Source organism: Oncorhynchus keta, chromosome 10 (genome assembly GCF_023373465.1).
Source record: "Oncorhynchus keta strain PuntledgeMale-10-30-2019 chromosome 10, Oket_V2, whole genome shotgun sequence".
NCBI lineage: Eukaryota > Metazoa > Chordata > Actinopteri > Salmoniformes > Salmonidae > Oncorhynchus > Oncorhynchus keta.
Genome location: NC_068430.1, coordinates 59,864,111 through 59,881,450, shown reverse-complemented (window position 1 = coordinate 59,881,450; position 17,340 = coordinate 59,864,111). Strand labels below are relative to the sequence as shown.

General features: G+C 41.1%; 1 protein-coding gene and 1 long non-coding RNA gene across 5 annotated transcripts in view; both read right to left on the bottom strand.

Moving 5' to 3' along the window:
* Positions 1-2,272, bottom strand: part of LOC118389094 (serum response factor) — a 34,841-nt gene extending 32,569 nt beyond the window's left edge. Inside the window, exons 1-2 of one of the 4 annotated variants that reach the window (XM_035778829.2) lie at positions 1,310-2,272; positions 1,090-1,166 (exon numbers count right to left, since the gene is read on the bottom strand). In XM_035778829.2, the coding sequence (XP_035634722.1) occupies positions 1,090-1,166; positions 1,310-1,661 (429 nt within the window). In that variant the 5' untranslated portion in view covers positions 1,662-2,272. Of the gene's footprint in view, positions 1-1,089; positions 1,167-1,205 lie in introns of all 4 variants that reach the window. The other 3 variants (XM_035778828.2, XM_035778830.2, XM_035778831.2) reach the window with 3 other exon arrangements.
* A 3,237-nt stretch (positions 2,273-5,509) lies between these two features.
* LOC118389563 (uncharacterized) lies at positions 5,510-10,039 on the bottom strand. The gene is made up of 3 exons (XR_004826765.2): positions 9,902-10,039; positions 7,751-7,865; positions 5,510-7,228 (listed from the first exon to the last, which is right to left on the bottom strand). It is a non-coding gene; the product is annotated as an uncharacterized LOC118389563 (long non-coding RNA).
* Positions 10,040-17,340: the final 7,301 nt, after the last annotated feature.

Here is a 17,340-nt window from a genome sequence, read left to right as displayed (position 1 = left end):
CTTCATGAAAACATTGTTTTATCAATATCATCTATAATGGGGCCATTGAACTCAAATGAGTTCGCTGTAAGTTACCACATAAAATAATTATACTTGGCAGATTGAGTTCTATCTCTATTGATGGTGTTAAAATCAGGTTTCCTGGAAATGAGAAAAGGTGTCCCGCAGGGGGTCGATTCTGGGCCCTGTACTTTAATGTTTACATTAACAATAGACTTGGCTGTAAAAAATAATTACCTGTACTTGTATGCCGATGATACTGTTGCTTATGCTATTGGCCCCTCGGTTGACCAGGCTCTGAGAACCACAGTCTGCCTTTATTGTATTACAGAAAAACTTTGTCAAATTAGTAGTGAATGAATAAGTAAGTATATGAATGAATAAGTAAGTATATGTGGTTTTCTAGAGCGCATAAAAATCTGATTTAAGCATATGTACTTTGGATGGTGTCCATATAGATAGTGTCCGTGCTTAAAATGATATTAGCATCTGGATAGATGAAAAGCTATCTTTTAAAAAGCATATTGATGAGTTAGTTAAGAAGCTGAGAATTGAGTTTCTATAGAAATAGGTCCTGCCTCTCGCTAAATAGTAGAAGGCAGATTAGGACCGACGGCGTAGTCTAAACAGACTATGGCGACATCACCTATATGAATGCAGCTACCACTTCATTAAAGCAGTTAGAAGCAGTTTATCATAGTGCTTTATTACATTATTATTCTTGTACCATATTTGTTTAACAATCTTCAAAATGTGATGTTCTGGTGCTTCTAGCGCAATTCAGAAAGCTGATTGAGGACCTCATTACTGATGAATGCGTTTGTTTTTTATGACCGTGTTTTTTTTTTCCTGCTTGCATTTTGATGTGCATTTACCTGTAATTTATGCAATTCAGAGACCTTGGTCTCAGTATGACTCAGTGATAAAAACAAAACAAAAAATAAACCAGGTTAAATCAATTAGTTAGCTGTCAGGTCATCACTAGTTACCATAGCCCCCGTCTATTTCTACAATTTCTCTTAAAATTGCCTAACCTTATGCCTAACCTTAAAGACCAAATAGCACATTTCTGTTTTTATGAATGTTTACCATAGCGTCAACACTTGTGGCTGTGAAATGGAACGTCTGCGCAGGTGTGGGAGCATGAGCACAGGTTGGCAGCATGTCTGCAATGAAAACAGAGAGATAGATGACTGACAACTAACCTTCTTCATAATGCCAGTCTTCCTCTTGCTAAAAGTTGTGTACCGCCGAAGTTTGTTGTCTATAAATTCCATTTTGATCTTGACTCGTCCGCGGGTTTTCTTGCCTGGCTTTGCCCCTGTTGCACCTCCCGTGACACCACCATAACCTCCCGGGGGTTGCCCCATAGACGTCGTCGATGCAGCGACTTCCATCTCAGCTCTCTCTCGTTTCACCCCTCTTCGGTCCCCGGCTGAACCCATGGTATCATCATCATCCCCGGAATCGGACTCTGGTTCAGAGCCGCTGTACACCACCTCGGCTGAGTATTCTCTGATTCGGTCGTCAAACCTTCCACCTTCGGCACCACTCATGTTCGTTCCTGGGTTATTAACTTGCAAAGCGGTCAACCCAGTCCCATTTCCAGGTCGTGCGCCCCCTGCTCTTGTACCTAATCCTGCCCCGTTTCCCCCCAACATTCCGAACCTGTCCCCCAGGCCTTCAAACCTCTCGCGCCGCCGCGGTCGATGGACCCACTGGGTTTATGCGTAAATGAGCGATGTTGTGATCGAACAGAAATGATTCAAAAACTGTCCATTCCTCAATTTGTTGCTGCAAATTGCCGTGAAATCCAACTAACCGAGAGATAGCTAGCTAGTTAAATGGCATTTAGCTAGCGACTTTATCAACAAGTAAACCTAGCTAGCTAGCTATATAGTGCTGTTGCGTGTTCTCTGTGAGCTTTAGGCAACACGGTCAAATGAATTAGCACAGATTAGTGTAAACGAAAGAAATTGTCCATGGCATATAATTTACCATAACTGTGCAAAGTTGTAGTTGGAAGTTGTTTCCGCCTACAACTAATCAATCAAACCCAACCCCCTACTCTTCTCCACATAAGGACATTTCGATTTACAACCATTGGTATTACTCCGCGATCCGATATAGTTCACAACGAAAACGATTGACCATTCCCAGTCTCTCTTCCAAAATAGATAATTTATGCTATTAACATCTGCAAATAGTCTCCCTTTGAAAATACATTTTAGATGTACAAGAGCAACACATTTAGCGCGCATGAATTATATCATGGGAAACGTTCTTTCGAGATCTACTTTCCGCCATATACAGCCATACATTTCCTTTTATGGTGTTGTCGCTCCTTATTTGGTGAGTCATAGCTCCAAACAGAGAGGAAGAGAAGAAGCGAGAGCATTTACTCCGCTCAAAATCTGTTTGCGTGAGATCAGCCCTTTTTGTATAAAGGTCCATGACAGTGTCGAATTGCGTGAAACTTATTTGAGCGAATAGAAGTCTCGTCATGGTTAGGCCGTTACACATGTACTAATATAAGTGGATGCACATGGCATTCCGGCAACTTTGAGAAAAACTACGTGGTTGTACATGTTATTATCACGCGGATATGCCCTCTCATTTTCTAGAATGGTCCCACCTGATCTCGCCTGCCTTCAATCATTGAGGACATGCATTTCCATTGTTAAGAGTGGACACTCGGTTATCTTGGCAATATAATAGATCATCTTTGCCCTTAACTTGGTTGTGATTGGACGAAAATGCATCCACATAGTTTCGTCATTGAAAAGAGACAAAATGAGTGTTTTAATTGGATAAAAGTTATTTTAAAAATGTTCCCCCAGTGACATTTGAATAGTTTTACCCGTAAACTACCAACTTTTCCTGTGTTCTGAAAATAGGACGTCAAGTCAAATACACCCCAGTGTAAATGTGATGATAAATTCTCTAGCATTTTTAATCACAGCAATACTTTTTGATTTACTCATATTGGAACAGTAAATAAAACGACATACAGCATTTGTCAACAGTGTTGGACCCATATCGATTCTTATTCCATATTTGGGACACAATGTGAATTCAAAGGAAAACAACCATGCAACATGAAGTATTCCAAATGTATCTTTTTACGAGTTGTCTTGAAGAGATTCATCAAACAAATTCAGTTTCACTAAAGACTGTAGACTTTGCTGTAGCCACAAGGTGGCGGTATAAGTATGATTTCCACAGTCAGGGAAGTTGTAAGGCAAGCCACGTTTATTTATTGTTCAGGCTTATGCAAGGCAAACTTTGCATGTAACCATACATACAACAAAACAACTGTTATAGCACTCATGCTGCATTTTGATGCAACATGCAAACACTTTCTCCAGCACTGGTTCCAAACGAGATGTGCATTCCAGGGGGTTGGTAGCACCTTAATTGGGAGGACAGGCTCATTGTAGTGGATGAACCGGAATGAGTGGAATGGTATTAAATACATCAAACAATTGGTTTCATGTGTTTAATGACATTCCATTTGCTCGGTTCTAGACATTATTATGAACTGCCCTCCCCTCAGCAGCCTCCACTTGTGCATTGTCATTCTACCACAATACATGCTGCCTTAATGCCTTAAGAACATGGTGTGACCTACAACCTCATGCACCAAGTTCATAAAAACACGTTGTCTCGTATTCAATTCTAACCTACTCTACCTGACAGACAATCATGCAGCACATGACCAAAAGTATGTGGACACCTGCTTGTCGAACATCTCATTCCAAAATCATGCCCATTAATATGGAGTTGGTCCCCCCTTTGCTGCTATAATAGCCCCTACTCTTCTGGGATGGATTTCCATTAGATGTTGGAACATTGCTGCGGGGACTTGCTTGCATTTAGACACAAGAGTATTAGTGATGTCGGAAACTGATGTTAGGCGATTAGGCCTGGCTCGCAGTTGGGTGTTTCAATTCATACCAAAAGGTGTTTGATGGGGTTGATGTCAGGGCTCTGTGCAGGCCAGTCAAGTTCTTCCAACACCAATCTCGACAAAGCACCACCCTTTGTGAACGGGGGAATTGTCATGCTGAAACAGGAAAGGGCCTTCCCCCAAACTGTTGCCACAAAGTTGGAAGCACAGAATTGTGTCAAATGTCATTGTATGCTGGAGTGTTAAGATTACCCTTCACTGGAAATAAGGGGTCTAGCCCGAACCATGAAAAACATCCCCAGACCACTGTTCCTCCTCCACCAAATTTTACTGTTGGCACTATGCAATGGTGTAGGTAGCGTTCTCCTGAAATTCGCCAAACCCAGATTTATCCGTCGGACTGCCAGATGGTAAAGTGTGATTCATCAGTCCAGAGTAAGTGTTTCCACTGCTCCAGAGTTCACTCCAGACAACGCTTGGCATTATGCATGATGAAGCTTGTGTGCGGTTGCTCGGCCATGAAAACCCATTTCATGAAATTCCTGACAAAGTTCTTGTGCTGACGTTGCTTCCAGAGGCAGTTTGGAACCACTTCGGGAATGAGCCGTTGTTGCTCCTAGACGTTTCCACTTCACAGCACTTACAGCTGACCGGTTCAGCTCTAGTGGGGAAGAAATGTTATGAACTTACTTGTTTGAAAGGTGGCATCCTATGATGGGGCCATGTTGAAAGTCACTGAGCTCTTCAGTATGGGCCATTCTACTGCCAGTGTTTGTCTATAGAGATTGAATGGCTGTGTGCTCGATTTTTATTTTTACACCTGTCAGCAACGGGTGTGGCTGAAATGGTCAAATCCACTAATTTGAAGGGGTGTCCACATTATTTTTTTACATTTATTTTAATTTTAAGTTTGGACATACCTACTCATTCCAGGGTTTTTCTTTGTTTTTACTATTTTATACATTGTAGAATAATCAAAACTATGAAATAACACATATGGAATCATGTAGTAACCAAAAAAGGATGTTAAACAAATATAAATATATTTGAGATTTGAGATTCTTCAAAGTAGCCACCCTTTGCCTTGATGAAAGCTTTGTACACTCTTGATGAAAACCTACTCCAGAGTGCTCAGGACCTCAGACTGGAGCGAAAGTTCACCTTCCAACAGGACAAAGACCCTAAGCACACTACCAAGACAACGCAGGTGTGGTTTTGGGACAAGTCTCTGAATGTCCTTGAGTGGCCCAGCCAGAACCCAGACTTGAAACCGATCTAACATCTTTAGAAAGACCTGAAAATAGCTGTGCAGAAACGCTCCCCATCCAACCTGACAGAGTTTGAGAGGATCTGCAGAGAAGAATGGGAGAAACTCCACAAATACAGGTGTGCCAAGCTTGTATCGTCATAACAAGTAGACTCAAGGCTGTAATCACTGCCAAAGGTGCTTCAACAAAGTACTGAGTAAAGGGTCTGAATACTTATGTAATGTGATATTTCCGTTTTTTATTTTTAATACATTTGCAAACATTTCTAAAAACCTGTTTTTGCTTTGTCATTATGGGATATTGTGTGTAGATTGATAAGGGGGAAAACTATTTAATCCTTTTTAGAATAAAGCCCTAAGGTAACAAAATGTGGAAAAAGTCAAGGGGTCTGAATACTTTCCGAATCCACTGTATCTGTAAAGTCCCTCAGTCGAGCAGTGAATTTTGAGCACAGATTCAACCAGAAAGACCATGGAAGTTTTCCAACGGTTCGCAAAGAAGGGCACCTATTTGTAGATGTGTAAAAAAAATAATCAGACATTGAATATCCCTTTGAGCATGGTGCAGTTATTAATTATACTTTGGATGGTTTGTCAATACACAGAGTCACTACAAAGATACAGGCATCCTTCAGTAACTCTATTGACAGAGAGGAAGGACACAGCTCAGGGATTTAACCATGAGGCCAATGGTGATTATAAAACAGTTGCAAAGTTTAATGGCTGTGTGATAGGAGAAAACTGAGGATGGATCAACAACATTGTAGTTACTCCACAATACTAACTTAAATGAGTGAAAAGAAGGAAGCCTGTAAAGAAGGAAGCCTGTACATGATACAAATATTCCCAAACATGCATCCTGTTTGCAACAAGGCACTAAAGTAATACTGCAAAAAATGTGGCAAAATGTGGCAAAAAAATGAACTTTTTTGTCCTGAATACAAAGCGTTATGATTGGGGAAAATCCAACACAACACATCACTAAGTACCATTCTTCATATTTTCAAGCATGGTGGTGGCTGTATCATTTTTTGGGTATTGTCATCGGATAAGAATAAACAGAATAGAGCTAAGCATAGGCAAAATCTTAGTGGAAAACTTGGTTCAGTTTGCTTTCCAACAGACACCTTTCAGCAGGACAAAATCCTAAAACACAAGGCCAAATATACACTAGAGTTGCTTACCAAAACGACATTGAATGTTCCCGAGTGGTTTTGACTAGAAATCGTCTTGAAAATCTATGGCAAGACTTGAAAATGGCTATCTATGATCAACAACCAACTTGAAGAATTTAAAAAAGAATAATGGGCAAATATTGTACAATTCAGGTACGGAAAGCTCTTAGAGACTTACCCAGAAAGACTCACTGCTGTAAATGCTGCAAAAGGTGTATTAACTCAGGGGGTTGAATACTTATCTAATCAAGTGTTTTATTTTCCTTTTAAAAATGTATATTTTTTTACAAGTGTTAGAATTCTACAAGTGTTAGAGTCGTTGACAAAAAATTACAATTAATTAAATAAATTTGTATCCCACTTTGTAACACAACAAAATGTGCTGAAAAGGATGTGAATACTTTTGGAAGGCACTGTATCTGCCATGATGTCAACCGGCGTGTCTGTGACGATCTGTAGGGGGAAGACCACTAGTAGTCCGTCGGGGGGCTGGGTGAGAAGGCCGGTCCCAGGCCTGTCAACTGCTGCCCCAACATCTACTGCTGACTCACCATCAGCATCAGCAGGTCAGGGCTCGAGCTGTCGGGGTAGTCTGCTGTACTAAAGTCTGGACTGCTGGGAGGCCAAAGTGCGAAGGGGCTGCCCGGGTCATCGTTCAGGCCTTCGGCCTTCATTTACTATTTAGTTTACTGCTCCTTGAGGATCATCTTATTCTGCAGATGGGTCTTCTCTATGGCTGGAGATCAGCTTGCACTCTGTCTCTTTCACAATGGACTCCAAGGGCTGGTACGGGTGGAAGGGGGGCAGCATGTCTGTCTGGACTGTCTGCAATGACAGGGTTATCCTGTAGGGGGCACTGCCTCTGATTGGAGCCACCTGAGACAGCCACATAGGGCAACACAACTAGTTAGTTACAAGGTTGTACCATCTAGTATTACAGTAATCATTATAACGCTTTGATGCCTTGTGTAGTCAACTGGTGTTAGGTTGTCTTCTTGGTCAGGGAATTAACAAAGTTAGACCTATATTTACTGTTGGGCTGACCTTTTGTGATGACGGGTGCAGGTGTTGTAATGTTAGAAGAGACTCTGTCTGGCTCCACAATGGTCAGAGCTTGGAACTCATAAGATGTAAGGAGATATTACAAAAGTATAGTTGGTATCAATATTTGGTATAAACTTGGTGTCAATACAACTCCATCCAGACAAATAAACAAACATGTTTGTAGAAGTACAGTAGTTATTTGTCTGTTAGTAACTAGCGGTCCCTACCTGAGAGGTGTCATGGGAGGGGATAGGTCTTGCGCGGGGACCGACAGGATGTTGTTGGGTTAGTTGAGGAGGTAGGACACCACAATGGTGTGACCACCCTTAGCACCTCCTTCTCCTCTTCACTCACTTTCCTTCCGTGTCCTCCTCGTCGCTGCTGGACAATTCTAATATCTCGTTCATGTCCGTCTTCCAACTGTCAGGGACCACCTTGATTTTGAGGAAATGCACTGCCCCATTCAGTACTGGGAGTAGCCAGAGCAAGTCAAGAGTTACAGATCAATTTAATCTCAATTCAGTTGAATGAGACATTTGATTTCCCCATAAGAATGGCCATTCAGTTCCTGAACTAAATGGAATTGTGAGTGCAGAGTTCCCTAGGTGAGCCCTCCTTAGGTTTACTCGACAGGAACTCATGCTTAGAGATGCTGTCGATGTTAACTTCATGGATCTCCTTTCATGCAACAGTGTGACTGAAAATATACAACACGCAATAACATCTAAATGCATGCGCATTCAGCTAAAAATGTTACCAATTTATTAGCAAAAAATACATGCATATTTACATTGGCCTTGGCTAGCACCGGGCCCAAAAAAATCAAACAAGACATAGTATTTGTTAACTGACCACAATTTCTTCATAACTATTTGACACAAAAGTAGGATACACAATGCTGACACTTTGGATTCTGCAAATGACCCCGCCAAACATTGGTCCTTCTTGACTTTCATTAGAGAGGTTCTGTCCCCCTCCCATTCATGTCTCTGCAAGACAAACAGGAGCGAGTAAAACGGACACGTGGAAACATATGAGCGTATTCAAGCAGTCATGCATCTAAACAACACCCAGCCTACGCTCTAAATGGCACCCTATTCCTATGACAAAGGTGTCAAACTGAAACAACACCCAGCCTACGCTCTAACTGGCACCCTATTCCCTATGACAAGGGTGTCAAACTGAAACAACACCCAGCCTACGCTCTAAATGGCACCCTATTCCCTATGACAAGGGTGTCAAACTGAAACAACACCCAGCCTACGCTCTAAATGGCACCCTATTCCCTATGACAAGGGTGTCAAACTGAAACAACACCCAGCCTACGCTCTAAATGGCACCCTATTCCCTATGACAAGGGTGTCAAACTGAAACAACACCCAGCCTACGCTCTAACTGGCACCCTATTCCCTATGACAAGGGTGTCAAACTGAAACAACACCCAGCCTACGCTCTAACTGGCACCCTATTCCCTATGACAAGGGTGTCAAACTGAATCAGCACACAGGCCATAGTGAAAAAACACAACAAATCTGCAGGCCAGACATTAGGTCTATTAGGTCTGTTTTTACAAAACAACATGCATACAATTGCCACCCAAACTGGCCATTGTTTAGTCAGAAAAAAAGATAGACCTTTATGTCTACTTATGTACATACTGTAGGATACTGTATAGAGCAATTTAGCATATTAAAACAAAAGAAGAGATAAATAACGTGTCCAGCCTTTGCTGCTAGATGTGCATAATATGCTGTGACTCTAATCAAAACTCAAAATAACCAAAATGTAGCTAGGTCGTTGAAACATTTAAACATAAAACATATTTATTGTTTTTATGGATTGCATGGATATATCACCAACCTGGTCTCAGAGCATTTCATATTATTCTGTATGTAAATCCGGAATATTTAATTTAGGATGATATTTTATTACAGTTTGGTACTGTATGGTTACATAAGACAGATGGTTACCCTGCTTCTACACCTGCATTGCTTGCTGTTTGGGGTTTTAGGCTGGGTTTCTGTACAGCACTTTGATATATCAGCCTATGTAAGAAGGGCTATATAAATACATTTGATTTGATTTACTTAAGGCAAAAACAAAGTAGGGTGGTTGGTTGGGGTGGATGTGTGGGAGTACAATGCTAACGTCTAGCAACCCAAAGGTTGCGAGTTCAAATCTCATCATGGACATCTATAGTGTTTTAGCTAATTAGCAACTTTTCAACTACTTACTACTTTTTAGCTACTTTGCAACTACTTAGCATGTTAGCTAACACTTCCCCTAACCCTAACCTTAACCCTTTTAGCTAACCCCTCATCTAACCCTAACCTTAACCCATGTAGCTAACCCTTTCCCCAATGACCTAGCAAACGTAAGCCACTTAGCTAGAATTCGTAACATATTATACATTTTTCAAATTCGTAATATATTGTATGTTTTTCAAATTTGTAACATATAATCCAAATTTTGAATTTGTAACATATCATACAAATGAATACATACCGTTTTTCCTGTTTTGATTCATTGTCAAGTTTAAAAACCGAAGCCAGACTGCAACATTTTAGTAGCCTAGGACTGTGGCATGTGTCTATGTACACTTTCCCTCCGCTGCGTGCTGTTAACTGGACATACAAAAGCGGCTAATTGACGTTGAATTCAAAGATGCAAGCGCATCATATAAAGTAGATGGCTCAACTGTTGACTCATTTATACTCGCTTGTGTGTCCTATTGTCATTAAGTAGTCATTTATACCCATGTGTGAATCCTTTATTTTACAATATGTTGACAAGCAAGATTACATTTTCTGTAGGCTACAGCAATGAATCTTCAGAAGCTTAACTTGGCATGGACGATAAGCCTATAACCCTTTAAACTTTTGGCCCGGCAGGAGATTTGGTCTGTGCCATTAGTAATGATATGATATATCGCACTAACTGGCTCTAGTGTGGGTGTGTGTGTGTGTCTGGGAAGTGTGTGGCAATGCACTACTGTTTGGCGCGCATCACGTTGGCAGTGCTTGCTGTGGCTTGTAGTGCAGCTCATCGTGGGGCAGTATGGAAGCAGGCCAAAATGAATTGACAACCCTAATCATTCCGCGGGCAGGATAGAATTGTTTCACAGGCAGTTTCAGCCCACAGGCCTTGTGTTTGACACATACCCTATAAAGTGCACTACTTTTGACCAGAGCCCTGAGTGCCCTGGTAAAAAGTAGTGCACTATGAAGGGAATATGGTGAGATTTGGGAGGCACACCCACACTTATGCAAACGTGTGAACAACTCATGCAAAAAGGATGTGTATTGACATGAACTGTGCTTCATAGAGATGAGGCCAGAGGGTGAGGTCTCACCAGGTCAGCCCCCATCTGCAGCAGCACCTCAGCCACATCCGTTCTCACAAGTGTACGTCAGCGCTGTATATCCTGTCGCCGTTGTGGCATGGGCATTGGCTCCTGAGGACAAGAGCACATGTGTCGAATTACACACAGAGGGTTGTGTGTGTGATCAGGTTAACAAAGCAAAACTTTGGAGGTTTCGGTGATAGCCAAGTGAATTTGGAGGTTTCGGTGAAAGCCAAGTGAATTTGGAGGTTTCGGTGATAGCCAAGTGAATTTTGATAATGGATGAATTGAGGATGAGCGAATCTCAAATAGAGATTAGTAGTTTGGTTTGAGAGAGCCAAACAGAGAGGCAGTCCAGTTAGGAAAGGTTCTGCTCACCTACATCCAGCAGGTATTCAGCTCAAGATGTTGAGCAGCCCAGCTCGATGTCGGCCCCAGCAGTTGATGTTGGCAGTTGCAGAAAACAGAGACAATAGAGGGAGGATTCAAGATCGTTTTGCAGGGAACACACTTTTAAAGGAACACTAATCTATTCCCACTGTTGGCTATTGACCCCAGAAAAATTATTTCAAATGGATTTGGAAAAGCCAGTTTGTCAACTCAATAAGATCAGGAGCTTAAAACTGTATCTGAATATAATCAATTTTGTTTTCCGAATGAGGGGTTTTGTATTTTGCCTCGACACTGAGCTTGGACATGGAAGGTCAAATCTCAAAAACAGAAGTACTGGCTTAATTCCCAGAGAGAAAGAGAGGGAGGGAGAGAGAGAGAGAAGGCCATACCTTGTGCCAAAAGCAGCACCACCATCTCCTCGTGCAGACTCTATGAGTGGAATGTATCCCTCATCGTTGACCTCCTCCAGTTTGGCGCCCCTCTCCATCAGCAGGACAGCCAGCTCGTCAGGGGTCGATGCACGACAGGGGTCACGTCACCATCACAGCCATACTTGCTTGTTCAATTTAAAGGGATACTTTGGGATTTTGGCAATGCCCAATCCTTCAGATCTGATTACACTTCCACATCCCTTCTAGCCATCACCCTGCAAGATGGACCGTATAGCTCACCAGGACGGCCCCACCAGGGGGAGCCCTCGAGTGTATGTTGAACTGGACGCGGAAGTTGAACGAGACAGTTATGTCCCAGGACTCCAAGACATACGGTATAGGTCACCTGGATGTCGAACGAGTGAGACGTCCGCATCTACCTCAGAGCTATAGATGCCTCTCACAGGTTGCTGACAATGCCTAAATTATGATTTGGTTAAATAGGAAACCTGTTAGTTGTGTTATAGCAATTGGATTTGTGTTATTGCAATGTGCATAAGTAAGTTTAGGCCTCCTTTCAAGTGAACAAACTTCTCACACTGACAAATTTCACCCACTGATGAGACATGCATTAATTGTCTACATTCATTTTTGACAAGTATATTCTATTACAGATTCCTTGACGCATACTTTTAAAATTATATTGAACTGAACATTACATTTTTTTAATAAACATATCCACTCAACAAACATATTCCTTGAAATATATTTTTAGGAGAGTACTAATATTACTGTCTCCACTACAACAAATAAATACTTAAATACATGTCATTTTGTCCTTGAAACATTTGATTGAAATACTGTAGAATTCCATTAATTCCTATGGAGGACTGCACATTCTGGGGAGTGCCAATATGGCGGCCGGTGGTTTCAAAGCCTCTTATTGGTCATTACATAGCATTGGAAAAATCATTGGACGGACAGTGCCTACAGACAGTCTGCACCGTCTTGAACTTCTTTTAAAATGTTGGTGCGTTACAAAGTGGGATTAAAACTGATTCAATTGTCATTTTTTTTGTCAACAATCTACACAAAATACTCTAATGTCAAAGTGGAAGAACAATTATATACATATTTTTAAAGATGAATGAAACATAAAACACTAATATACCTTGATTAGATAAGTATTCACCCCCTTCAGTCAATACATGTTAGAAACACCTTTGGCAATATTTGCCCAGTCTTCTTTTCAAAATTCCTCACACTCTGTCAAGGTGTTGGGGATCATGACTATACAGCAATTGTCAAGTCTTGCCATAGCAGCAAGCAGATTTAAGTCCAAACTGTAACTTGGCCACTCGGGAACATTCACTGTCCTCTTGGTAAGCAACTCGAGTGTAGATCTGGCTGTGTGTTGCAGGTTATTATCCTGCTGAAAGGTGAATTCCTCTCCCAACCAAGGCAGCGTCTACTCTTCCTGAGGTCCAGCAAAATTAAGGCAGTTATACAATTTGAAAAACATTACAATAAATTCACAGATTTCACAACACTGCTCTTAGCTCCATCCCGTTCCTTTTCATTCTGAAAAACTCCCCAGTCTTTGCCGATGTCAAGCATACCCATACCATGATGCAGCCACCTGTAAGCGATTGGGTGCAGAGTTATAGCGGAGTCAGGCACAGGACATGAGTAACATAACTGAATTTACTCAAAATATCAAGAAAAATTCCAAATAGGAACAAAAAACACTAGCACCAAACACAACCACTAACGACATTAACAATCACGGACAGAACAGGAATGTATGCCAGAGGGTTAAATAAGGAACGTGATATGTAATAGCAACCAGGTGCGTGTGTAATACAGACAAAACAAAACTAAACTGAAACATGGATCGATGGTGACTAGAAAGCCGGTGACGTCGACCGCCGAACACCATCCGAACAAGGAGAAGGGCCGACTTCGGCGGAAGTCGTGACACCACCACCATGCTTGAAAATGAGGAGACAGTTACTCAGTGACATGTTGTGCTGTACTTGCCCCAAACATAAGGCTTTGCATTTAGGCCAAAAAGTGTATTACTTTGACGTGTTTTTTTGTTGTTGCAGTATTACTTGAGAGCCTTGTTGCATACAAGATGCATGTTTTGGAATATATTTATTCTTCTTTTGACTCTGTCATTTAGGTCCTTATTTTAAAGTCACTACAATGTTGATGAACCATCATCAGTTTTCTCTCATCACAGGCATTGAACTCTGTAGCTGTTTTAAAATCATCAATGGCATCATGGTGACATCCTTAATTAAGCAGTTTCCTTCCTGTCATGCAGCTTAGTTCAGAAGGACAACTGCATCGGAATAATTATTAACAGAATAATTATTCACTTGACCATGCTTTAAAGATATATTCAATGTCTGATTTGTTATTGTTACCCATCTACCAATCACTGCCCTTCTTTATGAGATTTTCAAAAAAGTCCATAGTCTTTGTAGTTGAATCTGAAACTGAATTGGTCCACCCACACAGACAGCATCGTGAAGAAGGCACAGCAGGGCCTCTTCAACCTCAGGAGGCTGAAGAAATTTGGCTTGTCACCAAAAGCACTCACAAACTTCTACAGATGCACAATCGAGAGCATCCTGGCGGGCTGTATCACCGCCTGGTACGGCAACTGCTCCGCCCACAACCGTAAGGCTCTCCAGAGGGTAGTGAGGTCTGCACAACGCATCACCGGGGGCAAACTACCTGTCTTCCAGGACACCTACACCACCCGATGTTACAGGAAGGCCATAAAGATCATCAAGGACAACAACCACCCGAGCCACTGCCTGTTCACCCCGCTATCATCCAGAAGGCGAGGTCAGTACAGGTGCATCAAAGCTGGGACCGAGAGACTGAAAAACAGCTTCTATCTCAAGGCCATTAGACTGTTAAACAGCCACCACTAACATTGAGTGGCTGCTGCCAACACACTGACTCAACTCCAGCCACTAAAATAATGGGAATTGATGGGAAATGATGTAAAATATATAAAATATAACAATGCTACCTAATATAATGTTTACATACCCTACATTATTCATCTCATATGTATACGTATATACTGTACTCTATATCATCTACTGCATCTTTATGTAATACATGTATTACTAGCCACTTTAACTATGCCACTTTGTTTACATACTCATCTCATATGTATATACTTGCCATCTACTGTATCTTGCCTATGCTCTGTACCATCACTCATTCATATATATTTATGTACATATTCTTTATCCCCTTACACTTGTGTGTATAAGACAGTAGTTTTGGAATTGTTAGTTAGATTACTTGTTGGTTATTACTGCATTGTCGGAACTAGAAGCACAAGCATTTCGCTACACTCGCATTAACATCTGCTAACCATGTGTATGTGACAAATAAAAATTGGATTTGATTTAAATGCAACACTTGACTGAGGGAACGTACAGATGTTGTATGTATGTGGGACTAAGGAAGGCGGAGTCATTCAAAAATAATGTCAATCCCTATTATTGGACACAGAGTGTGTCCATATAACTTATGTGATTTGTTAAGCCAAACTTTGCTTCTGAACTAATTTAGGCTTTGCCTAAACAAGGGGGTGAATACTTATGCAACAACTAGAATTTAGTTATATATTGTTTATACATTTTCACTTTGAGTATTTTGGGTAGATCAATGAAAAAAAAATACAATTGAATCTATTTCAATCCAACTTTGTAACTAAAAAAAAATTATAAAAAATGTCAAGTGGGTGTAGACTTTCCATAGGTACTGTAACTATCTAACCACACACACTAAAGTGCAGTACTACATTTTAGATTTTTTTTAAAAGCATTGGGGTTTCTTTGAACTACATATATCCATTAGTTTGTCGGAAATGACCCTTGATTTACTACAAAACTATAAAAAGATAGAATGCACACATAGTGTGTGTGTCACGCCCTGACCGTAGAGAGTGTTATATTTCTCTATTTTGGTTTGGTCAGGGTGTGATTTGGATGGGCAGTCTATGTTCTATGATTTTCTATTTCTATGTGTTTGGCCAGGTGTGGGATTCTGTCACGCGGGACTAGGTTTGTGAGGAAGGAATCAGGCGCAGAGAGTTCCACAGGGAAAAGGTGCACTTTAATCTGGCACAAACAAACACAGGGCGCGGAAATATATGGACCACCCAAAACACAGGGTGCCAGGTCCAGAACATGAACACACCTAACGCACACACAAAATTATTTCGGTGTGTTCTGGACCTGGCACCCTGTGTTTTGGGTGGTCCATATATTTGAAGATCTGTGTCACGCCCTGATCTTAGAGAACTTTTCATGTCTCTATTTTGGTTTGGTCAGGGTGTGATTTGGGTGGGCATTCTATGTTCCTTTTTCTATGTTTTGTATTTCTTTGTTTTGGCTGGGTATGGTTCTCAATCAGGGACAGCTGACTATCGTTGTCTCTGATTGGGAACCATACTTAGGTAGCTTTTCCCACCTATGTTTTGTGGGTAGTTGTTTTCTGTTTAGTGTTCTTCACCTGACAGGACTGTTGCGGTTTCGTTTATTCACTTTGTTATTTTTGTTTCAGTGCTCAGTTCAATAAAAGTCATGAACACTTACCACGCTGCGTTTTGGTCCGATTCCTCCTCATCCGACGACGACACCCGTTACAATCTGGTACAATGCTGTGTACTACTCCCGTCACAGAACAGTGCAAACTGGCACTAACCAGAATAGAAAGAGGAGTGGGAGGCCCCGGGGCACAACAGAGCAAGAGGACAAGTACATTAGAGTGTCTAGTTTGAGAAACAGACGCCTCACAAGTCCTCAACTGGCAATTTCATTAAATAGTACCCACAAAACACCTATCTCAATGTCAACAGCAAAGAGGCGACTCCGGGATGCTGTCCTTCTAGGCAGAGATCCTCTGTCCAGTGTCTGTGTTCTTTTGCCCATCTTTATCTTTTATTTTTATTGGCCAGTCTGAGATATTACTTTTTCTTTGCAACTCTGCCTAGAAGGCCAGCATCCCGGAGTTGCCTCTTCACTGTTGACATTGAGACTGGTGTTTTGCGGGTACTATTTAATGAAGCTTCCAGTTGAGGTTTTGTGAGGCGTCTGTTTCTGGCCATTTTGAGCCAAAAATGCTGATGCTCCAGATACTCAACTAGTCTAAAGACGGACATTTTTATTTCTTCTTTAATCAGGACAAGTTTTCAGCTGTGCTAACATAATTGCAAAAGGGTTTTCTAATGATCAATTAGCCTATTAAAATGATAAACTTGGATTAGCTAACACAACGTGCTATTGAAACACAGGAGTGATGATTGCTGATAATGGGCCTCTATACGCATATGTAGATATTCCTTTAAAAAAATCTGCAATTTCCAGCTACAATAGTCATTTACAACAATAACAATGTCTCCACTGTATTTCTGATCAATTTGATGTTATTTTAATGGACAAAAAAGTGATTTTCTTTCAAAAACAAGGACATTTCTAAGTGACCCGACATTTTTGAACGGTAGTGTATATATATATATATATATTTATCCCAAAATGCCATGCCCTAATACCACCGTAATTGAAGAACCATCCTGCCCACACACTTAGTAATTGATTCTGCTTAATGTAAAGTGTCTAGTTAGTATATCATATCTAAAATGTGGCATGGGGACTAAAATAATGAAATTATGTGTTAACTATACTCTAGTCCAAGAGACAGCAGGAGAGCAGTTCAGTGGACAAACTGTGGACAGTGCAGATAGAAATGTCATGGAAAATGAAGGCATTTTGTATGATGCACAGATATGGACTATTGCTGTT